This window comes from Haematobia irritans, chromosome 2, assembly GCF_050003625.1.
Source record: "Haematobia irritans isolate KBUSLIRL chromosome 2, ASM5000362v1, whole genome shotgun sequence".
In the NCBI taxonomy this organism is placed as follows: Eukaryota; Metazoa; Arthropoda; class Insecta; order Diptera; family Muscidae; genus Haematobia; species Haematobia irritans.
The window spans coordinates 41,760,084-41,785,427 of NC_134398.1; the positions used below are offsets into that span (position 1 = coordinate 41,760,084).

Consider the following 25,344-nt stretch of genomic DNA (forward strand, 5'->3'; position numbering starts at 1 on the left):
ATAGAAAATTTTGTCAAAATTTTATTTCTATAGAAAATTTTGTCAACATTTTATTTCTATAGAAAAATTTGTCAAAATTTTATTTCTATAGAAAATTTTGTCAAAATTTTATTTCTATAGACAATTTTGTCAAAATATTATTTCTATAGAAAATTTTGTCAAAATTTTATTTCTATAGAAAATTTTGTCAAAATTTTATATCCATAGAAGATGTTGTCAAAATTTAATTTCTATAGATAATTTTGTCAAAATTTTATTTTTATAGAAATTTTGTCAAAATTTTATTTCAAAAATTTATTTGTCAAAATTTTATCTCTATAGAAAATTTTGTCAAAATTTTGTTTCTATAGGAAATTTTGTCAAAATTTTGTTTCTATAGAAAATTTTGTCAAAATTTTATTTCTATAGAAAATTTTGTCAAAATTTTATTTCTATAGAAAATTTTTATTTCTATAGAAAATTTTGTCAAAATTTTACTTCTATAGAAAAATTTGTCAAAATTTCATTTTTATATTTTTTTTTTAATTTTATTTCTATAGAAAAATTTGTCAAAATTTTATTTCTATAGAAAATTTGTCAAACGTTTATTTCTACAGAAGATTTTGACAAAATTTTATTTCTAGTTATGAATTTACCTCTTAGTTCGAGAGGAATATTTTGCAAAATCTACCAAAACGTTAAAAATTCTACCAATGGAAGAAAATTTTGTCAAAACTTTATTTCTATAGAAAATTTTGTCAAAATTTTATTTCTATAGAAAATTTTGTCAAAATTTTATTTCTTAGAAAATTATGTCAAAATTTTATTGCTACAGAAAATTTTATCAAAATTTTATTTCTATAGAAAATTTTATCAAAATTTTATTTCTATAGAAAATTTTGTAAAAATTTTATTTCTATAGAAAACTTTGTCAACATTTTATTTTTATAGAAGATTTTGTCAAAATTTTATTTCTATAGAAAATTTTGTCAAAATTTTATTTCTTAGAAAATTATGTCAAAATTTTATTGCTATAGAAAATTTTATCAAAATTTTATTTCTATAGAAAATTTTATCAAAATTTTATTTTTATAGAAAATTTTGTCAAAATTTTATTTCTATAGAAAATTTTGTCAAAATTTAATTTCTAAAGAAAATTTTGTAAAAATTTTATTTCTTGGGGAAATTTTGTCAAAATTTTATTTATATAGAAATTTTGGTTAACATTTTATTTCTATAGAAAATTTTGTCAAAATTTTATTTTCATAGAAAATTATGTCAATATTTTATTTCTATAGAAAATTTTGTCAAAATTTTATTTCTATAGAAAATTTTGTAAAAATTTTATTTCTATAGAAAACTTTGTCAACATTTTATTTTTATAAAAAATTTTGTCAAAATTTTAATTCTATTGAAAGTTTTGGAAAAATGTAATTCTACGGAAAATTTCGTCAAAATTTTTTTACTATAGAAAACATTGTCAAAATTTTATTTCTATAGAAAATTTTGTCAAAATTTTATTTCTATAGAAAATTTTGTCATAATTTTATTTCTATAGAAAACTTTGTCAAAATTTTATTTCTATAGAAAATTTTTTCAAAATTTTATTTCTATAGAAAAGTTTGTCAAAATTTTATTTCTGTAGAAAATTTGGTCAAAATTTTATTTCTATAGAAAACTTTGACAAAATTTTATTTCTATAGAAAATTTTTTCAAAATTTTATTTATATAGAAAATTTGGTTAAAATTTTATTTTATTTAAAGAACATTTTGTCAAAATTTTATTTCTATAGAAAATTTTGCAAACATTTTATTTATATAGAAAATGTTTTAAAAATTGTATGTCTATAGAAAACTTTGTAAACATTTTATTTCTTGGGGGAATTTTGTCAAAATTTTATTTCTATATAAAATTTTGTCAAAATTTTATTTATATAGAAAATTTTGTCAAAATTTTATTTATATAGAAAATTTTGTCAAAATTTTATTTATATAGAATATTTTGTCAAAATTTTATTTCTATAGAAAATTTTGTCAAAATTTTATTTATGTAGAAAATTTTGTCAAAATTTTATTTCTACCCGTGTAAAAATTGGTGGATCTGGCCAGATATTATTAGATCTTCTGCCATATCTGATTAGATATGATAGTATATGTAGGCAGATCTGGACAGATCCGAAAAATGGTAATATCTGATCAGATCTAATTCTAAAGGAATTAGATCTGACCAGATCTCAAATTTGGCCCACATCTAATTATATCTAATTTGATATAATTAGATGTTAATATATCTAATTATATATAATTTTATCTACAAATTTCCAAAATTAGTGAAATTACAGTAATTAATAAAAAAGATTTATTTAATGGTTTTATAATGAAAGAGTATTTAATATTATAAGTTGGATCAAACATATGTACATTATATGTAAGTCTAGGTAAAGGGTGATTCTTTTGAGGTTAGGATTTTCATGAATTAGTATTTGACAGATCACGTGGGATTTCAGACATGGTGTCAAAGAGAAAGATGCTCAGTATGCTTTGACATTTCATCATGAATAGACTTACTAACGAGCAACGCTTGCAAATCATTGAATTTTATTACCAAAATCAGTGGCAGAAAATCCGCTTTTTTATCGACAAATTTTGTTCACCGATGAGGCTCATTTCTGGTTGAATGGCTACGTAAATAAGCAAAATTGCCGCATTTGGAGTGAAGAGCAACCAGAAGCCGTTCAAGAACTGCCCATGCATCCCGAAAAATGCACTGTTTGGTGTGGTTTGTACGCTGGTGGAATCATTGGACCGTATTTTTTCAAAGATGCTGTTGGACGCAACGTTACGGTGAATGGCGATCGCTATCGTTCGATGCTAACAAACTTTTTGTTGCCAAAAATGGAAGAACTGAACTTGGTTGACATGTGGTTTCAACAAGATGGCGCTACATGCCACACAGCTCGCGATTCTATGGCCATTTTGAGGGAAAACTTCGGAGAACAATTCATCTCAAGAAATGGACCGGTAAGTTGGCCACCAAGATCATGCGATTTGACGCCTTTAGACTATTTTTTGTGGGGCTACGTCAAGTCTAAAGTCTACAGAAATAAGCCAGCAACTATTCCAGCTTTGGAAGACAACATTTCCGAAGAAATTCGGGCTATTCCGGCCGAAATGCTCGAAAAAGTTGCCCAAAATTGGACTTTCCGAATGGACCACCTAAGACGCAGCCGCGGTCAACATTTAAATGAAATTATCTTCAAAAAGTAAATGTCATGGACCAATCTAACGTTTCAAATGAAGAACCGATGAGATTTTGCAAATTTTATGCGTTTTTTTTAAAAAAAAAAGTTATCAAGCTCTTAACAAATCACCCTTTATAAAAGTCTACGAATTAAAAAAAAAAACAACAACAGCAAAAACAAAATATATATACATAGCCACCAAGGGTTCTGGCATTTAAATTTCCCAAGGCGTTAGTACATTGCTCTCTGCAAACATTTCTTTAAATGAGTCTCGCAATTCCTTTATTTGACTACTCGGTATGAAAACTCTGAAAAATATAAAATATACAGAAGAATTATCAGTCTAACATATTTAAAGATATATTTGCAAATAATACATATACTTACCAAAATATGCTTCTCGTACCCAATAATTTAAACCAGCGCTGTATTGAATGGTTTGTGCGAAGCTCCAAATACCATACTATGAATAATTGCACGGGAATGTATCCGGTTCACAATCGAAATCATCTCCAAATTTGTATTCTTTTGAAATTGGATAATACTTCCTTCTATCGCAACTTCGGATATGGCCTGGTCACAAATCTTTACATTGCTCCGCTGTCTTCTTTTAATCTTTTCCTGGACTACCACAAATTCATCCTCCTAAAACAGAGAAAATATTCAATATATAAAAATAGGAACAAAACAATAAACTTACCTTCTCATACTCCTTTATCTTCCTCGAAAAATGAGATTTTGATATGAAATAAAAATATGAAACTCGCATTATCAAATATTTGATATATTTTTTTTTTCCAAATTTAATAACAACAGGCGTTGCTAATGGTGATAGTTATGGGGTTACATTTTTGAAAACAAAAAGACAGTTGTGTCTGAAAGTTAAGCATTTTATGAAGACACTTCAAAATGATATTTAAAAGGGTTTCTTGAAACTGTCACAACATATAAAGATTGTTTGATTATGTTCACCACTTGTTTGATGTGCGAAACATACGTGCTTGTAACCAAGTATATCACGTTAGTATTCTCGTAACAAACACATTATTTTTACACACAAACATATTCAAATATTTTTTTATCCGTGTTACACAGCTGGTTCATGATTTAACGCGATATATATAATTAGATATGGAGCTATATATAGTATATATAATTAGATATGATGTCATATATGAAGATATATAATTAGATCTTACCAGATATGACTGATATAAATAGATATAACAACATATATAATGAGATCTTGAATCAGATCTAATCATATATAGCACTATACATAACATATCTCCGTAGATCTATTTATATCTACAACCATATCTGAGCAGATATAATTATATATAATTTGATATTATTAGACATGACTAGATCTCTCAATTTTTACACGGGTATAGAAAAAGTTGTCAAAATTTTATTTCTATAGAAAATGTTGTCAACATTTTATTTCTATAGAAAACTTTGTAAAAATTTTATTTCCATAGAAAATTTTGTCAAAATTTTATTTATATAGAAAATTTGGTTAAAATTTTATTTAATTTACGGCCATTTTCATGTATCTCCGTTAGAATTTAACTCTCAGTTAAAAGAAAGTAAAATCGAAATATCTTCTATCCGGTTAACTTTAACTGAGAAATTTTTAGCAGTTAAGTTCCTAACTGGCATATGGAATATATAGACAAGATGACAGACATGTCCATAGTACGGTTTAAAAGTTCGTTAGCTAACGTAGCACTAACGGAGCTACATGAAAATGGCCGTTAAAGAACATTTTGTCAAAATTTTATTTCTATAGAAAATTTTGCAAACATTTTATTTATATAGAAAATGTTTTAAAAATTGTATGTCTATAGAAAACTTTGTAAAAATTTTATTTCTTGGGGGAATTTTGTCAAAATTTTATTTATATAGAAAATTTTGTCAACATTTTATTTATATAGAAAATTTTGTCAAAATTTTATTTATATAGAAAATTTTGTCAAAATTTTATTTATATAGAATATTTTGTCAAAATTTTATTTATATAGAAAATTTTGTCAAAATTTTATTTCTATAGAAAATTTTGTCAAAATTTTATTTCTATAGAAAATGTTGTCAAAATTTTATTTCTATAGAAAACTTTGTAAAAATTTTATTTCCATAGAAAATTTTGTCAAAATTTTATTTCTATATATATTTTATTTCTATATATTTTATATATAGAAAATTTTGTCAAAATTTCATTTGCCAAAATTTTATATCTATAGAAAACTTTGTAATAATTTTATTTCTTGGGGGAATTTTGTCAAAATTTTATTTATATAGAAAATTTTGTCAAAATTTTATTTATATAGAAAATTTGGTTAAAATTTTATTTTATAGAAAATATTGTCAAAATTTTATTTATATAGAAATTTTTTAATAATTTTTCATATCCGAAGGATGAAGGTGTTGTCACATAATCGAGAGACACGTGGGATTATAGTTTCTTTAGAAAAGACTTATGAAAATGGAAATCAAAATTTTATTTAGGGCATACAATTTGAGTTACTCCCTGTCACACTGGTAAATATTTGATTGATATAAATCATTAAACATTTTCGGTGTCCATTTTTAAACCCAAAATAAATAAATACTCTGCTTATTATAACCAAAAACATATTCGATTGGTTTAATAATGGAAAAGACGTATTTTGTTTCGTTTCTCAAATATTTACTAAGAGTGAGACGTATATTTAGTTTATTTCACATTATGAGTAGAATGAAAAAATAATAAAACGTGTATTAAAACAAGTTAAGTAATAAATTTCAATAAATAACAGGAATCACCAGTGGCTGCTTCAAAATCAAATGCAACAAATGGCTAATACTGTTAATACAGGGGTAAGTTCATATTTTAATTGGTTCTGCGCAAAAATAACTCATAGACATCCAAGAAATTGAGAGTGATGGTAGAGAAAAACTTTTTTTCTGTTTTAGTAAAATATCTATAGAAAACTTCGCGTAAAGAAAACTGTCGTTTTTAGTTGAAATCTACAATACAAGCGTTTAGGAATTGGGTAATTATTGCGCAGAACGTGTTTGTGCTGTCAATGGACCTTTACAATCTGTAATAATATCACTATTAATTTTGCAGCAATGTCCTATAAAAAAGGAACCACCTGAACAACATTTAGTAAGAGGGCCCAATTTGGCCACAGAACCCCGAATACCATCCAGACGCGAAGAAAACTTAAATTCGACAGACGACCAATTGTATGGTCCAGATTATGAGGAAAATGTAAGAAAATATTTTTCACACTTTTAGATTAAGATGACTTTTCTTTGTCGGTCTGTTTACAGATGATTTGTATTGGAGGAGATGTGTATTGTCGTAAGATAATCTATGAAATGGCATTAAGTTCTACCCAGAAAGCATCTCGTATTGCAAGGAAACTATTGGAGGGTGTATTCAAAAAAGATTTTCTTCTGAAAGCCACACTTACCGGACAATCACCTAGGGCACAGGGTCTAGAGCGACAGCAAGAACCTGTTATTCCTTTGTGTTACAAAGCAAGGGCTGCTATTATAGGTAAATTTGACAAACTATGTTGTAAATAATTCTTCAATTATTTACTGACAATTTTAGATTTCTCTATAAGATTGGCACAACAAAGAGGATGGGAGCCACAAAATTTAAAAGAAATCGAACGTGCAATGTCTCAACGGTTGGGCGAGATTAAACGACAAAAGTAGTGAGATATTTGATATAAAATTTATATATTGAACTTATCAGTATTTTTTAATTTAGTTTACAAATTTCGCCATTAATTCGAAATAGTGATGAACAAATACAACTACCTCCCAATTTCGATCGATGGTAAATAATTAATTGGAAAGAACTAATGGCAAAGACTTGTTAAGCGATTCCTAACAATTGACTAATTTATAGGAATTGTATATGACATTTTTCGTAGTTTTAAGTTTTAGTACTCTATAACATTGCCATTTGACATTGAAATAAATGGTGAAATCTATTAGACAACAAAACAAAACAGAGTTTTTCGTAAAAAGAAAATTATTATTATATAGCGGAATATATTTAGTTATATCGAAGGTGAGTAAAGTAGACAGTCGTCTATATCATACCCTAAACCAGTCCTACTGAATTAGCTATTATTAAAATAAATCGTATACGATGTGGTGCTTCGCAATTCTATCTATGTCGGTATTTAAGAAAATTAAGCGTTAGATATTTATGGGAGTTTTTCTAAATCGGAAACGATATGTTTGATATTTTTCAAATCCATGTGGTATTGTAAAGTATTACCCTGTGCTAAATTTCAATAAGACCGGTTACTACATGACTGTTTCTTGATAATTTGGGGACACATACAGTGCTGCTTAAGACATTTGTAATTAACCCCACCATGAACTTAAGATTCGGCCCGGCCGAACTTACTGCTGTACACACAAAAAAAATTTTTTTGATTTCAATCACGAAAATCGCGGATTCAATCATTTTTATACCCTCCACCATAGGATGGGGGTATATTAACTTTGTCATTCCGTTTGTAACACATCGAAATATTGCTCTAAGACCCCATAAAGTATATATATTCTGGGTCGTGGTGAAATTCTGAGTCGATCTAAGCATGTCCGACTTGAAACTTGGCACAAGTAGTTGTTATTGATGTAGGTCGGATGGTATTGAAAATCGGCCATATCGGACCACGTTTACGTATAGCCCCCATATAAACCGATCCCCAAATTTGGCTTGGGGAGCCTCCCGGAGCAGCGAAATTCATCCGATCCGGTTGAAATTTGGTACCTGATGTTAGTATACGGCCTCTAACAACCATGCAAAAATTGGTCCATATCGGTCCATAAGTATATATAGCTCCCATATAAACCGATCCCCAGATTTGACCTCCGGAGCCTCTTGGAGGAGCAAAATTCATCCGATCCGGTTGAAATTTAGTACGTGGTCTTAGTATACGGTCTCTAACACTCATGCAAAAATTGGTCCATGTCGGTTCATAATTATATATAGCCCCCATATAAACCGATCCCCAGATTTGACCTCCGGAGCCTCTTGGAGGGGAAAAATTCATCCGATCCGGTTGAAATGTGGTACCCGATGTTAGTATACGGTCTCTAACATCCATGCAAAAATTGGTCCATATCGGTCCATAATTATATATAGCCCCCATATAAACCGATCCCCAGATTTGACCTCCGGAGCCTCTTGGAGGGGCAAAATTCATCCGATCCTGTTGAAATTTGGTACCTGATGTTAGTATACGGCCTCTAACAACCATGCAAAAATTGGTCCATATCGGTTCATAATTATATATAGCTCCCATATAAACCGATCCCCAGATTTGAACTCCGGAGCCTCTTGGAGGAGCAAAATTCATCCGATCCAATTGAAATTTAGTACGTGGTGTTAGTATATAGTCTCTAACAACCATGGAAAAATTGGTCCATATCGGTTCATAATTATATATAGCTCCCATATAAACCGATCCCCAGATTTGACCTCAGGAGCCTCTTGGAGGAGCGAAATTCATCCGATCCAGTTGAAATTTGGTACATGGTGTTTGGTATATGGTATCTAACAACCATGCAAAAATTGGTCCATATCGGTCCATAATTATATATAGCAAAAGTCATCCGATGCGGTTGAAATTTGGTACATTTTGTCAATATATGGCCTCTAACAGCCATGTAAAAATTGGTCAATATCGGTCTTTAGTTATATATAGCCGATGACTTATTACACAAAAATTGGTCCATATCGCCAAAAATAATCTACCAAAACTTTATTTCCATAGAAAATTTTGTCAAATTTTATTACTAAAGAAAGTTGTGTCAAAATTTCATTTCTATAGAAAGTTTTGTCAAACGTTTATTTCTATAGAAAATTTTGTCAAGTTTTTATTTCTATAGAAAATTTTGTCAATTTTTTTTTTTTTGTCAAACTATATTATATACGTATTTAATCGGCCTTTTTTTGTTTAATATATACCCCGTATGGGATAACTTACAATTTAGAAGACAGTGTTAAAAAGTTTTACGATAACTTGCCATCGGCAAGTGTTATTGCAACCCAAGTAATTCGATTGTGGATGACAGCCTTTAGTAGAAGTTCCTACGCAATCCATGGTGGAGGGTACATAAGATTCGGCCTGGCCGAACTTACGGCCGTATATACTTGTTTTAATGGAAATGTCTTCCATCACGAAAATGATAGTATCAATCACCCATTTTGATTGAAAACCAACACGATTTTTAATTAAAAATTTAATTGACTTTTGTCACGGAATCAATTAATTGTGTGATTGAATCAATTAAAAACGTGATTGATTTTTAACATAAAATTCAATCACAGTTTTAATTGAATCAATTAAAATTTTAATTAATTACGCGACAAAAATCAATCAACTATTTGATTCATTTAATTAAATAATTAATTGAAATTGGCTATAAATTTCGATCAACAAATTTATATATTGCGACCCCAAAATCGTATTTAGTTTTATTTGAAATAAAAGAAAATGTGTGTTTCTCATAAAACATATTTAATATTTTATTATTTTTTGAATTATGCAATAGACAAATAAATTTGGTTCTTGTCATTTGTGTTTTGTTCTAACATAACTTACAAATACAATTACTATCAATAACAACTATAGGGTGAAAAAAATAAATTATATAAATCACTATCTTCCTTATAATAATAACCATGTTAGCATGTTCCTTCTAATATGTAGATGCGCCTAGATTTCCAATAAATCAGCAGCCTTAGTTTTTCTGAAAGTAAACAAAATAATTCGAATTTAATTTTGTTCAATTAAAAGTTAATTTTGTTAAACATTACCTGCATAGAATATCAAGTTCAATTCTTAGTTCCAGGTTGCAGATTTATAATCTTCTTTTACAGTGGTAGTCTTTTAGCATAAAAAGGTGTATTAAGGAGCTCGGTAATTTAATTTTAGTAACAATTCCTTTCCAAAATTTCCACACATTGAAATCGTCTATTAAAATTTGAACCACTCAAAGACAAAAATAATGGGAAAGCAATGTAATATTTGGTATTATATTGATGATACTTTGCAAATTCTGGAAATAGGAAAAATATAAATGGAAAATACATATTTTTATTATTTTCGGATATTTTTCACTAAAAGAAATGAATAAAAAAATATATTATTTTAGTCCGTTTAATGTAAACAGGCTTCAATGGAAAACGGTATTCACATTTCACAATTTCTTACCAATAAACGTAGTTTGTTTTCCATTTTACAATACCACAAAACACGTGGACGTTTGTTGTTGCACACTTTATTTATTTCAACCCTTTGCTATGATTTGTTGTTGCGTTCAAAATATTTATGCACACATTTTGAATGCAGCAGACAGAATGTCGCCAATCATGTTTTTCAATTTACGCGAAAAACAAAAACCCACCCGTTCGTTACGAGTTACTTCCACAGACTGATCTCTCCATCATACATTGTTGAATAAATACCCATTCTCTTGTTCTCTTTTCGCTTTTTCCATTGCTCAAAATTATTCAATTTCAATCACAAAGGTGATTGGATCAATCACATGTGTAATTGGAAACGGGAAAATTTTCAATCACGTTTGTAATTCAAAATTATTTCCGAATTGATTAACAAATTGATTGAATCAATTAATATTTTAATTGGAAACGTAACAAATATCAATCATTTTTTTTAATTGGTTTTTATTCGGATTTGATTAAATAATTAATTGAATCAATTAACATATTAATTGAATCCGTTTCCAAATTTAGTTAAGTTTTTAATTGAAAAAATGTTGGTGATAATTTTTTGTGTGTATATATTAGTTTTGTTTGTTCTTGTGCCAAAAAACACCCTGTTCAAAATTTCACAAAATCTTTTAATAACTGCGTCTTGAATCCTGCGAACAACAGACACCATGGATTAGATATCGACTAATTCTGAGTCGATCGGTATATATTTTATGGGGTCTAAAATTAATATTTCTGGTAGATAATTTTTTTGCAGATCAAAGTTGGCTTAGAGTAAAAAATAATAATAATAGAAATATTAAAATACTCATTTGAATTGCAATAACTCGTTTTAATTGAAATAAATAATTAATAATTTACTTGTTAATAAACCATTTTTCCTTTTGTTTATGTAAAAACAGCGAAGAAATTTTAATTGGTTTACGAAGATTTTGTGAACGATTTGATATATACCATACAGAGAATTAATTAATAGCACTAGCTACAAAAGAAATTCTCGATCAAAGTATCAACGACCGAGGGAATAGTAACGGATTATAAAAAATTTTAATTTAATTCTATGATTTTATAAGCTATACTTTAATTAATTATTTATAAATATTAAGATGTAAGGAAAGTCTAAAGTCGGGCGGGGCCGACTATATTATACCCTGCACCATTTTGTAGATCTAAATTTTCGATACCATATCACATCCGTCAAATGTGTTGGGTGCTATTTATAAAGGTTTGTCCCAAATACATACATTGATAGACTTTTACAAAATCTATATACTCGAAATTTAGTTGCCTAATGCACTAGGGTGGAACACAATTTTAGTAGCAAAATATGGGAAACATTTAAATCTGAAGCAATTTTAAGGAAACTTCGCAAAAGTTTATTTATGATTTATCGCTCGATATATATGTATTATAAGTTTAGGAAAATTAGAGTAATTTTTACAACTTTTCGACTAAGCAGTGGCGATTTTACAATGAAAATGTTGGTATTTTGACCATTTTTGTCGAAATCAGAAAAACATATATATGGGAGCTATATCTAAATCTGAACCGATTTCAACCACATTTGGCACGCATAGCTACAATGCTAATTCTACTCCCTGTGCAAAATTTCAACTAAATCGGAGTTAAAAATTGGCCTCTGTGGTCATATGAATGTAAATCGCGCGAAAAATATATATGGGAGATATATCTAAATCTGAACCGATTTCAACCAAATTTGGCACGTATAGCTACAATGCTAATTCTACTCCCTGTGCAAAATTTCAACTAAATCGGAGTTAAAAATTGGCCTCTGTGGTCATATGAGTACAAATCGGGCGAAAGCTATATATGGGAGAAATATCCAAATCTGAATCGATTTCAACCAAATTTGGCAGGCATAGTTACAATGCTAATTCTACTCCCTATGCAAAATTTCAACTAAATCGGAGAAAAAATTGGCCTCTGTGGGCAAATGAGTGTAAATCGGGCGAAAGCTATATATGGGAGATATATCTAAATCTGAACCGATTTGGCTGTTATTTTGCAAGTTTTTCGAGACTCATAAAATATTCGGGTGTACGGAATTTGAGGAAGATCGGTTGATATAGACGCCAATTATGACCAGATCGGTGAAAAATATATATGGCAGCTTTATCTAAATCTGAACTGATTTTTTCCAAAATCAATAGGGATCGTCTTTGAGCCGAAACAGGACCCTATACCAAATTTTAGGACAATCGGACTAAAACTGCGAGCTGTACTTTGCACACAAAAATACACCAACAGACGGACAGACAGACGGACATCGCTAAATCGACTCAGAATTTAATTCTAAGACTATCGGTATACTAAACGATGGGTCTCAGACTTTTCCTTCTTGGCGTTACATACAAATGCACAAACTTATTGTACCCTGTACCACAGTAGTGCACACAAAAAAATTTTTTTCTGATTCAATCACGAAATTAATCGATCCAATTAATTTTTTAATTGAAATGTCTTCAATCACAGAAATGATAGTATCAATTAAAAAATTAATTGAAGGTCAATTAAAAAATTAATTGATCCAATTAAAAAATTAATTGATACTATTAATTTTTGTGATTGATTTTTGTTTCAATTAAAAAGTTTGTTGATTCAATTAAATTTTTAATTGAATATTTTTTAAAACTCAATTAAAATTTTAATTGGAAAATTTTTCGTGAAATTTTTTTCTGTGTGGTGAAGGGTATAAATATGGGAAACATTTAAATCTGAAGCAATTTTAAGGAAACTTCGCAAATGTTTATTTATGATTTATCGCTCGATATATATGTATTAGAAGTTTAGGAAAATTAGAGTAATTTTTACAACTTTTCGACTAAGCCGTGGCGATTTAACAAGGAAAATGTTGGTATTTTGACCATTTTTGTCGAAATCAGAAAAACATATATATGGGAGCAATATCTAAATCTGAACCGATTTCAATCAAATTTGGCACACATGACTATAATACTAATTGTACTCCTAGTGCAAAATTTCAACCAAATTGGGCCAAAACTCTGGCTTCTGGGGCCATATAAGTCCATATCGGGCTAAAAATATATATGGAAGCTATATCTAAATTTGAACCGATTTCAATTAAATTTGGCACACATGACTATACTACCAAGGGAGTACAATTGGTAGTATAGTTATGTGTGCCAAATTTAATTGAATTGTGCAAAATTTCAAGCTAATCGGGATAAAACTCTGGCTTCTGGGTCCATATAAGTGCATATCGGGAGAAAGATATATATAAGAGCTATATGTAAATCTGAATCGATTTCAACCAAATTTGGCACGCATAGCTACAATGCTAAATCTACTCCCTGTGCAAAATTTCAACCAAATTGGGCCAAAACTCTGGCTTTTAGGACCATATTAGTCCATATCGGGCGGAAGATATATATGGGAGCTATATCTAAATCTGAACCGATTTCAATCAAATTTTGCACACTTGACTATACTACTAATTGTACTCCTAGTGCAAAATTTCAACCAAAAATCTGGCTTCTGGGGTCATATTTGGATCCTGTATCCCTCCCAATATTATGAATTAACAATAACTTTGGAATGACACTATTATTTGAGCGAAAATACAATGAGGAAAAAAGTAGTGTAACACCAAGGAAACATATTTTTTGCAAAACGAAAACGCCCTTAGATTTCGGAAAAAGTCGTAATGTTATATACGAGGGCAGTTCGGAAACTTCTTAGCCTAGCACAAAAAGCGCGGTATAAACAGAAAAAAGTTAAGTGTTTTGGAAACTTCCATCTCTGTTATGAACATATGTTAAATTTTGTTTCGATCTGGCAACTGCTTCATATAGAAACAGGTGTCCAAAAAAGACGCATCCGCATTTTTTTTACAATGGAAAAATTAGAAATGCGTGCTGTCATTAAATATTTACATAAAAAAGGTTTATCGGGACAAGAAATTCATAATGATATGGTGAATGTGTTAGGTGAAAGTGCTCCTTCATATGCAACAGTAAAAAATTGGGTTGCTGAATTTAAACGTGATCGTACAAGCATTGAAGATGAACCAAAAACAGCAACAACAACAGAAATTTTAGTGCATGATATGGTATTAAATCGACGAAAAAAAGTGCGTGAAATTGCTAATATCAAGGGCATCTCAAATGATCGAGTCCATTTAATTTTAAGAACTACAGATGAAAAAGCTTTCTGCAAGATGGGTGACGCATTTGTTAACAGTCGATCAAAAACGCATAAGAATGAACATTTCTCAAGCTTGTTTGGATCATTTTAAGCGAGTAAAATGGATTTTAAGCATCGTTTCATAACTGTTGATGAGACATGGATCCACCACTATACTCCAGAGACAAAAGAACAATCCAAACAATGGACTGAAGTTGGAGGAAGTGCCCCAAAGAAGGCAAAAAGAATTTAATCGGCTGGTAAGGTTATGACAACGGTTTTTTGGCACTTAAAAGGTATTTTGTTGATTGACTATCTGCAAAAGGGTAAAACAATAAATTCAGAGTACTATTGCAACCTTTTGGATCAATTAAATGAACAAATTCGAGAAAAACGTCCTGGCTTACAAAACAAAAAAATAATTTTTCATCAAGACAACGCACCAGCGCACAAGAGTGTTTTAACAATGGCTAAAATCAACGAATTAAGGTACGAATTGCATGACCATCCACCTTATTCTCCCTCCCAGTGACTTTTACTTGTTCCCAAATCTAAAAAAAATCCTTGCTGGCAAGCGTTTTACCTCAAATGAATAATTGCCTTAAATTACAGATGTAAACCACTATTTTGAAGACCTTGAGGAAAACTATTTTAATCAAGGGATAGAATTGCTAGAAAAGCGTTGGACTAAGTGTATTGAAGTTTCAGGAGATTATATTGAAAAATAAAAATATTTTTGAAAAACTAAATATTCTCTTTCATTGATAGGCTAAGAAGTTTCCGAACCGCCCTCGTATGTATATGTATTTGCATTCAATAAAATAAAATTTCTATTATTCATTTATCTTTTATATATAACAATGGATTATACTCCAAGTACAGAAGTTTATATAAATCTAGATATAGACAAAGTGTCTCATTTAGTTTTTCTTTTTTTTTGTCGATAAAAAAAAATCCTTATTCGTGTTTTCTTTTCTTTGCAGAAAACGGAAAACTATCGATAAAAATAAATCCAATCAAAGAGGATCGATTGCTTTAGATGAACATCCGGCTAATACGAATGAAGATGGAAGTATTCCTTGTCAAGTCTGTGGAAAAACACTGGCAAATATTGATCTTTGGAATGAACATATATTAAATTGCGCATTAGGTAATGTACAAATATATCCTAATTTTCTTTAAAGAAAAAATGGTATAATTAGTTTATTTATAGTTATAATAAAATTCATTGTTTTAGTTAAAATATCTTTCGAAGATATGTTGACGACAAGACATAAGAGACCCGCACAGCGGATCGTTTAGGAAGGCTGGGATCTATCTTATATATTCCAAGGGGCAGAATTCGAATTTCATGGTATGGCTTTAGGTAGAGCGTGAGGAGGTTGTTTAAAAGCGAATGTACGAGCGATGAATTGCAAATGTGGCAAAGACTTCAAGCGAATGTCACCCATCTAAATTAAAAATAAAGTTAACTTATGGATGGTATATAAAAAGAGCAAGAGCAACACCAATTTAGCTTAGGTTTTACCTGATATACTTGGTTAAAAATAAAATCTCTGGGGGAAAAATATGTAAAAATTCTGTTAATACAGTTCGGCACCTCTATATCCCAGCACAAAAAATTTGGAAGTTGTTCTAAAGGCACAACATTAAAAGCACTTCCAAAAATGTCCTCCCAAAGTTATTTTTTATTTTAACTATAAATCTTTTATTTTGTTTCATATACGTTAAAAACAGAGTAGAATTAATAAAATGTCTGAAATTATTTAAAAGTTGTCGAAAAAATGCTAATTCCATTCCCGAACAATTGCCAATTTTTGAAAATATTTGAGGTCGAAGTTTCAGACAAGCTTTAGAATGTATTAAAAATTATAAACATTTTTATTTGGCAAAAACAAATATATATATAATGTTGTGAATTCAGTGCAACGACTAGTGAAATTATGGACATCCGTATTGTGACCACAGTTGGTAGAATTCTACCAAAAATGGTACATTTTTTACTGTGTGGTAGAACAGTAGAATTCTTGTTGTTTTGGTAGATTTTGAAAACTATTCCTCTTCAACTAAAAGGTACTTCATAATTTTCTATAGAAATAAAATTTTGACAAAATTTTCTATAAAAATAAAATGTTGACAAAATTTTCTATAAAACTAAAATTATGAAAAAATTTTCTATAAAAATAAAATTTTGAAAAAATTTTCTATAAAAATAAAATTTTGACGAAATTTTCTATATAAATAAAATTTTGACAAAATTTTCTATCAAAATAAAATTTTAACAAAATTTTCTATAAAACAAAAATTATGAAAAAATTTTCTATAAAAATAAAATTTTGAAAAAAATTTCTATAAAAATAAAATTTTTACGAAATTTTCTATATAAATAAAATTTTGACAAAATTTTTTATAAAAATAAAATTTTGATAAAATTTTCTATAAAAATAAAATTTTGACAAAATTTTCTGTAAAAATAAAATTTTGACAAAATTTTCTATAAAAATAAAATTTTGAAAAATTTTCTATAAAAATAAAATTTTAACAAAATTGTCTATAGAAATAAAATTTTGACAAAATTTTCTGTAAAAATAAAATTTTGACAAAATTTTCTATAAAAATAAAATTTTAACAAAATTGTCTATAGAAATAAAATTTTGACAAATTTTTCTATAGAAAAAAGTTTTGACAAAATTTTCTATAAAAATAAAGTTTTGAGAAAATTTCCTATATAAATGAAATGTTGACAAAATTTTCTATAAAAATAAAATTTTGACAACATTTTCTATAAAAATAAAATTTTGACAAAATTTTCAACATGAATAAAATTTTGACACAATTTTTTTATAAAAATAAAATTTTGACACAATTTTCTATAAAAATGAAATTTTAACAAAATTTTATAGAGTAATACATTTTTGACAAAATTTTCTAGAGAAATACATTTTTGACAAAATTTTCTATAAAAAAATTTTCTATAAAAATAAAATTTGGCATTTTCTATAAAAACAAAATTTTCTATAAAAATTAAATTTTGACAAAATTTTCTATAAAAATTAAATTTTGACAAAATTTTCTATAAAAATAAAATGTTGACAAAATTTTCTATATAAATCAAATTTTGACAAAAATTTCTATGAAAATAAAATTTTGACAAAATTTTCTGTAAAAATAAATTTTTGATAAAATTTTCTAAAAAAATGAAATTTTGACAAAATTTTCTATAAAAATAAAATTTTGACACAATTTTCTGTTAAAATAAAATTTTGACAAAATTTTCTATAAAAATGAAGGTTTGACAAAATTTTCTATATAAATAAAATTTTGGCAAATATTTCTAGAGAAATAAAATGTTGTATAGAAATAAAATTTTCTAGAGTAATACATTTTTGACAAAATTTTGTAGAGAAATAAATTTTTGACAACATTTTCTATAGAAATAAAATTTTGACAAAATTTTCTATAGAAATAAAATTTTGACAAAGTTTTCTATAGAAATAAAATTTTGAGAAATTTTCTATAGAAATAAAATTTTAAGAAAATTCTCTATAGAAATAAAATTTTCTATAGAAATAAAATTTTGAGAAAACTTTCTAGAGTAATACAATTTTGACAAAATTTTCTAGAGAAATAAAATTTTATCATAATTTTCTAGAGAAATAAGATTTTGGCAAAATTTTTGACAAAATTTTCTAGAGATATAACAATTCGACAACATTTTCTAATATTTTGTAATATTTTGGTGAAATTTTGATTAAAAACTTCAAAAATTTGTTTTTTTTTTACTTTTTTAATTTTTTTAATTTTTGGTAAAAAGTTCCAAAAAATTTTCGTAGATTATTTTTGTCTCGATTGGCAACCGTGGTTATGAACCAGACTCTGCCACGGTCATAGACACCAGCGGTATGATGCTATTACAATCATTTGCAAGATATTTCCCGAATACGTGGCCAAGATCTTGTTTAGTTGTGACTCAAAACTTGTGACCAAAAATTTAATAGACTCTATTATATAACTCACGAATATTTTTCGCCACGAACTATAAAAGTATTTTTTTCATTATTTTAGAAAAGAACGATTATGACATGAAGAGATATCACCCAAGGGCATCATCAGGTCTTTCCGAAATGTTTCAACAAAATCTTGTTGCATGGCCATACTCCTCAGGAAATGAAAACTTTTACACCAAAGAGGTAAGTAATTTGTGTTTTCTTCTTATCATTCAATCAGTTAATAAAAATGTTTGCCTAAATGTCGAATTCGTTTTTTTTTTCTTTTTTATAGGAGTTACAAGAATTTTTGGAAAATAATCATCAAGTGATTATTGGAAGCTTTAAAGCAAAAAAGAAGCTGACAAATATCGAAAGAGTTAAACTAAGTAAAGCTATAGTACAGTATTTGTTGACTAACCCAACCAGAATGTAAGTAAAGAAAGAAAAATTAAAAATAAGCCAGTCAGACAATTTTAACACAGAAATAGTTGATTTTCCAAAATTTTAAAAAGGCGCGAAGTCGACTTTTCATTTCATATTCATTTATTTGCTCAATTTTGTAATTTGAAGCCGTAAGGCCGATGCAAGATAAATTACAATCCAAATTTTCCAAATTTTAATATAATTGAATCTTAACATTTGACGAATCTTGAAAAAGTTGACCTTTACAAAATTCGAAAGGCCACTTTTCCAAGATTTCATTTTAGATATAAGTTCCATATAACATTTTTTTCTAATGATTTTTTTTTTGCGAAGTGTGGCCATCAGAGAACTGCAACTGATGGTTTTTTTCATATTGCAATCACGGTTGCCACTTGTGCCAAAAATAATCTACCAATATTTGAAGAAAATTTTACCACAAATTTCCCAAACTAAAAAATCTTATTAGGAAGATGTTGATCAAAACGTTTTATATTGAATTTTTTAAAATTTATTTCTTCAGAAAATTTTCTCAAAAGTTTATTTCTATTGAAAATTTTCTTAAAATTTTATTTCTATTGAAAATTTTCTTAAAATTTTATTTCTATAGAAAATTTTCTTAAAATTTTACTTCTATAGAAAATTTTCTTAAAATTTTATTTGTATAGAAATGTTCTCAAAATTTTATTTCTATAGAAAATTTTCTCAAAATTTTATTTCTATAGAAAATTTTCTCAAAATTTTATTTCTATAAAAAATTTGTCAAAATTTTATTTCTATAGAAAATTTTGTCAAAAATTTATTTCTATAGAAAATTTTGTCAAAATTTTATTTCTATAGAAAATTTTGCCAAAAATTTCTTTCTATAGAAATTTGTGTCAAATTTTTATTTCTATAGAAAATTTTGTCAAATTTTTATTTATAGAAAATTTTGTCAATATTTTATTTCTATAGAAAATTTTGTAAAAATTTTATTTCTATAGAAAATTTTGTCAAAATTTTATTTCTATAGAAAATTTTGTCAAAATTTTATTTCTATAGAAAATTTTCTCAAAATTTTATTTCTATAGAAAATTTTCTCAAAATTTTATTTCTATAGAAAATTTTGTCAAAATTTTATTTCTATAGAAAATTTTGTCAAAATTTTATTTCTATAGAAAATTTTGTCAAAATTTTATTTCTATAGAAAATTTTGTCAAAATTTTATTTCTATAGAAAATTTTGTCACAAGTTTATTTCTATAGAAAATTTTGCCAAAAATTTATTTCTATAGAAAATTTTGTCAAATTTTTATTTCTATAGAAAATTTTGTCAAAATTTTATTTCTATAGAAAATTTTGTCAAAATTTTATTTCTATAGAAAATTTTGTCAAAATTTTATTTCTATAGAAAATTGTTTCAAAATTTTATTTCTATAGAAAATTTTGTCAAAATTTTATTTCTATAGAAAATTTTGTCAAAATTTTATTTCTATAGAAAATTTTGTCAATTTATTTTTCTGTAGAAAATTTTCTCATAATTTTATTTCTATAGAATATTTTCTCAAAATTTTATGTCTATAGAAAATTTAATATTTGTGGTTGAAATTCACTTTAACAATTGGTATTTTAAGATTACAAATATTGGTTCTTACTAAATACACTGGTCGGATATGGTAGATCGCAACCGTTCTCTGATGGCCATCATAATCTCTCTGTAATATAATGGGTTACTCGCGAGAACTTTCTATTCACTATTCTCAATAAGATGTTTTGTATATTTTAGTTTAAGAACCAAAGAACTGGAGCATATTAGCCAATTGATTTGTGAGGTATTTGAAGGAGAAATACCCTCAACGTACTATAGAAAATTCTCACAAGGACGTCACGCAAGTGGAAAAATACATGATGCTTATAACAACTATAGATCACATTTGGCACGATCGGGAATTATTCAAAGACGTTCAAAAACCATGACTGTAAAAGCTAGTTCCGAAAGTGAAGCAGATTCGGATCGTGGTAATTATTAAAATTAAGATATACTACTGTAAAAGATTAAATTACTTCAAGAGTGAAACTGTGTGGTTATAGCCTTTTCGCTTCAAATGAAACCTCTTTAAAATCAAATATAACCTTTTTCATATCAAATGAATTTTTTTTTTCAAATCAAATGAAGCATCTTTCATTTCAAATGAAACTTTTTCAATTCAAAAGAAACTTTTTCACTTCAAATGAAATCGAATTTGTTTTGTTTAATTTTTAGGCTACCCTGTTACAATGATATGTGTTTAAAAATTGTTTTAATTGTTCATTAATGAGTTTTGTGATTCTGACACACACAAAAAATTCTGATTCAATCTGATTCAATCAATTGATTTTTTAATTGAAATGTTTTCAAGAACGGAAATGATAGTATCAAAATTAATTGAAGTTCAATTAAAAAATTAATTGATCCAATTAAAAAATTAATTGATACTATTAACTTTGTGATTGATTTTTGTCTCAATTAAAAAAATTGTTGAATCAATTAAATTTTTAATTGAATATGTTTTAAAACTCAATTAAAATTTTAATTGGAAAAATGTTCTTGAAATTTACAAATTTACGTTACAAGTGAACCCAATTTTGTGTAAAACATTCACTCTTGAAGTAAGTGAAGTATAGGGTCCACTGTTGCCAAAAATAATTTGCCAAAATATGGAGAAAATTTTACCAAAGAAAAAAACTTATTTTGCAAAATTTTATTTCTATAGAAAATTTCGTCAATATTTCATCCATGGAAAATTTTGTCAAAAATTTTATTTCCATAGAAAATTGTATCAAAATTGCATCCATGCAAAATTTTATTTCTATAGATAATTTTATCAAAATTTCATTTCTATAGATAATTTTGTTAAAATTTTATTTCTATAGTTTAGTCAACGCAATGGTTTTTAAGCTGAAATCAAAACTACAGATATTTCATTTCATAGAAAAATTTATTTTTATTTCTATAGAAAATTTTATAAAAATTGCATTTCCATGGAAAAAAATTCATCCATGCAAAATTTTATTTCTATAGAAAATTTTGTCAAAATTTCATTTCTTAGAAAATTTGGTAAAAATTTCATTTCTAGAGAAATTTTGTCAAAATTTTATTTCGTATTGTTTTTTTTATTGTTGGTTTATACCTCAATCACATTTGTTGTTTTGATCTCAGCTTAAAAATAAAAAAAAAAATAAAAATCAATTTGACAAACATTATTTCTATAGAAAATTTTATCAAAATTTCATTTCCATGGAGATTTTTTTCAAATTTTCATTTCTATTGAAATTTTTATCTCAGTTTCATTTCCATGGAAAATTTTGTCAAATTTTCATTTCTATTGAAATTTTTATCTAAGTTTCATTTCCATGGAAAATTTGGCAAAATTTCATTTCTATAGTAAATTTCATAAATATCGAAAATTTTGTCAAAATTTCATTTCTATAGAAAATTTTGTCAAAATTTCATGTCTATCGAAAATTTTGTCAAATTTTCATTTCCAGGGAAATTTTTGTCAAAATTTAATTTCTATAGAAAATTTTGTCAAAATTTCATGTCTATCGAAAATTTTGTCAAATTTTCATTTCTATAGTAAATTTCATTAATATCGAAAAATTTCATTTCTATGGAAAATTTTGTCAAAATTTCATTCTATAGAAAATTTTGTCAAAATTTCATTCTATAGAAAATTTTGTCAAAATTTCATTTCTATACAAAAATTTTGTAAAAATTTCATTTCTATAGAAACTTTTGTCAAAATTTAATTTCTATAGAAAATTTTATCAAAATTTCATTTCTATAGAAACTTTTGTCAAAATTTAATTTCGTTTTGTTTGTTATTGTTGGCTTCTCTCCAATCGTTATTGTTGTTTTTTTTTTTTTTTTTTGATCTCAGCTTAAAGCCATGCATTGACTAAACTACAAGTGTAGCTTAATCAACAGAGGAAAAGTATGCTTGTCAAATTTATTTGGGCAAAGCCCTATAGACTGCAAGATGTTTGGATGTACTGTTTCAGAATTACCACATTCCTCATCAGCATCCTCTACTTGCAGCAAAACTATCAACCAATTATCAGAATAAATTCGGGTAATTCACTCAACCCAAAGTGAACTACACTTGAACCTCCCGAATAAATTTGACAAGCATACTTTTCCTCTGTTGGTTAAGCTACACTTGTAGTTTAGTCAATGCATGGCTTTAAGCTGAGATCAAAAAAAAAAAAAAAAAAAAAAAAAACAATAACGATTGAAGAGAAGCCAACAATAACAAACAAAACGAATGAAGATAGAGGAAGCACGCTCAAAAACAAACCCAGCCAAATATATTCAAATCGATGATTTGAGTTTGGCAAAGGAAAAGAGATATGCTGGCAAATTTGTTTAGGCAGTAGCCGACTATCAAACCCTTTTTCGGGAGGTTCAAGTGTAGTTCACTTTGGGTTGAGTGAATTACCCGAATTTATTCTGATAATTGGTTGATAGTTTTGCTGCAAGTAGAGGATGCTGATGAGGAATTTGGTAATTCCGAAACAGCTGTACATCCAACCATCTTGCAGTCTATAGGGCTTTGCCCAAATAAATTTGACAAGCATACTTTTCCTCTGTTGGTTAAGCTACACTTGTAGTTTAGTCAATGCTTGGCTTTAAGCTGAGATAAAAAAAAAAACAACAATAAAAATTTAATTTCTATAGAAAATTTTATCAAAATTTCATTTCCATGGAAAATTTTGTCAAATTTTCATTTCTATCGTAAATTTCATAAATATCGAAAATTTTGTCAAAATTTCATTTCTATAGAAAATTTTGTCAAAATTTCATGTCCATCGAAAATGTTGTCAAATTTTCATTTCTATAGTAAATTTCATTAATATCGAAAATTTTGTCAAAATTTCATTTCTATAGAAAATTGTGTCACAATTTCATTTCTATAGAAAATTTTGTAAAAATTTCATTTCTATAGAAACTTTTGTCAAAATTTCATTTCTATAGAAAATTTTGTAAAAATTTCATTTCTATAGAAACTTTTGTCAAAATTTCATTTCTATAGAAAATTTTGTCAAAATTTTATTTCTACAGAAAATTTTATAAAAATTTAAAAATTTTGTCAAAATTTCATTTCTATTGAAAATTCTGTAAAAATTTAATTTTTTCAAATTTTCATTTCTATAGAAAATTTTGCCAAAATTTCATTTCTATAGTAAATTTTGTCAAAATTTCATCCATGAAAATTTTTGTCAAAATTTTATTTCTTCATTTCTATACAAAAATTTTTTAAAAATTTCATTTCAAAAATTTCATTTCCATGGAAAATTTTGTCAAATTTTCATTTCTATAGTAAATTTCATAAATATCGAAAATTTTGTCAAAATTTCATTTCTATAAAAAATTTTTTCAAAATTTCATGTCCAACGAAAATTTTGTCAAATTTTCATTTCTATAGTAAATTTCATTAATATCGAAAATTTTATAAAAATTTCATTTCTATGGAAAATTTTGTCAAAATTTCATTTCTATAGAAAATTTTGTAAAAATTTCATTTCTATGGAAAATTTTGTCAAAATTCCATTTCTATAGAAAATTTTGTAAAAATTCATTTCTATAGAAACTTTTGTCAAAATTTTGTTTCTATAGAAAATTTTGTCAAAATTTTATTTCTATAGAAAATTTTATAAAAATTTAAAAATTTTGTCAAAATTTCATTTCTATTGAAAATTTTGTAAAAATTTAATTTTTTCAAATTTTCATTTCTATAGAAAATTTTGCCAAAATTTAATTTCTATAGTAAATTTTGTCAAAATTTCATCCATGAAAATTTTTGTCAACATTTTATTTCTATTTATTTTCTCATAATTTTATTTCTATAGAAAATTTATAAAGTACCTCTTTGTTGGAGAGGAATATTTTGCAAAATCTATCAAAACATCAAAAATTCTACCAATATACGGAACAGTAAAAAAATCTACTTTGGTAGAATTGTACCATCTGTGGCAACCGTGATAGGGGTCCCAAATGTATTTAAATTTGACAAAAATTCAAATAGTAAACAAATTAATTTTGTTACAGTTTCTGAAAAAGCACATTGCAAAGAGAAGACCGGGGAAGTTAGCAGGGCGGAACAATTATTATCTACCGAACTAAATGTCGATCATTGTAAGGAATCATGGAGAGAAACCTATTCACAAAGACGCCAGCAGCTAAAAGACCTAAAATCGCCAGAACTATATATTAAGAAATATCCAGTGCTAGCACAACCAAATGGCTATGAGTTGGTAATTTAATTTTTTCTTTTCAC

General features: G+C 26.9%; 2 protein-coding genes across 2 annotated transcripts in view; both read left to right on the forward strand.

Moving 5' to 3' along the window:
* Positions 1–25,344, forward strand: part of LOC142224054 (uncharacterized) — a 28,686-nt gene that overhangs the window by 2,349 nt on the left and 993 nt on the right. Inside the window, exons 2-6 of the mRNA XM_075293863.1 lie at positions 15,624–15,790; positions 18,706–18,830; positions 18,922–19,058; positions 20,814–21,046; positions 25,116–25,321. Coding sequence (XP_075149978.1) covers positions 15,624–15,790; positions 18,706–18,830; positions 18,922–19,058; positions 20,814–21,046; positions 25,116–25,321 — 868 coding nt within the window. The remainder of the gene's footprint in view (positions 1–15,623; positions 15,791–18,705; positions 18,831–18,921; positions 19,059–20,813; positions 21,047–25,115; positions 25,322–25,344) is intronic.
* LOC142224055 (uncharacterized) lies at positions 6,131–7,231 on the forward strand. The gene is made up of 5 exons (XM_075293864.1): positions 6,131–6,256; positions 6,334–6,477; positions 6,540–6,768; positions 6,826–6,931; positions 6,988–7,231. Exons 3-5 carry the CDS (start codon positions 6,540–6,542, stop codon positions 7,058–7,060), a joined length of 408 nt encoding a protein of 135 aa, XP_075149979.1. The 5' UTR covers positions 6,131–6,256; positions 6,334–6,477; the 3' UTR covers positions 7,061–7,231.

Bases quoted from the DNA above. Each gene is read 5' to 3' on its own strand.
- LOC142224055 (XM_075293864.1), top strand. From the start codon at position 6,540: ATGATTTGTATTGGAGGAGATGTGTATTGTCGTAAGATAATCTATGAA. The intron at 6,769-6,825 runs GTAAATTTGACA...TGACAATTTTAG, and splicing joins AGCAAGGGCTGCTATTATAG to ATTTCTCTATAAGATTGGCA. The intron at 6,932-6,987 runs GTGAGATATTTG...TTTTTAATTTAG, and splicing joins GAGATTAAACGACAAAAGTA to TTTACAAATTTCGCCATTAA.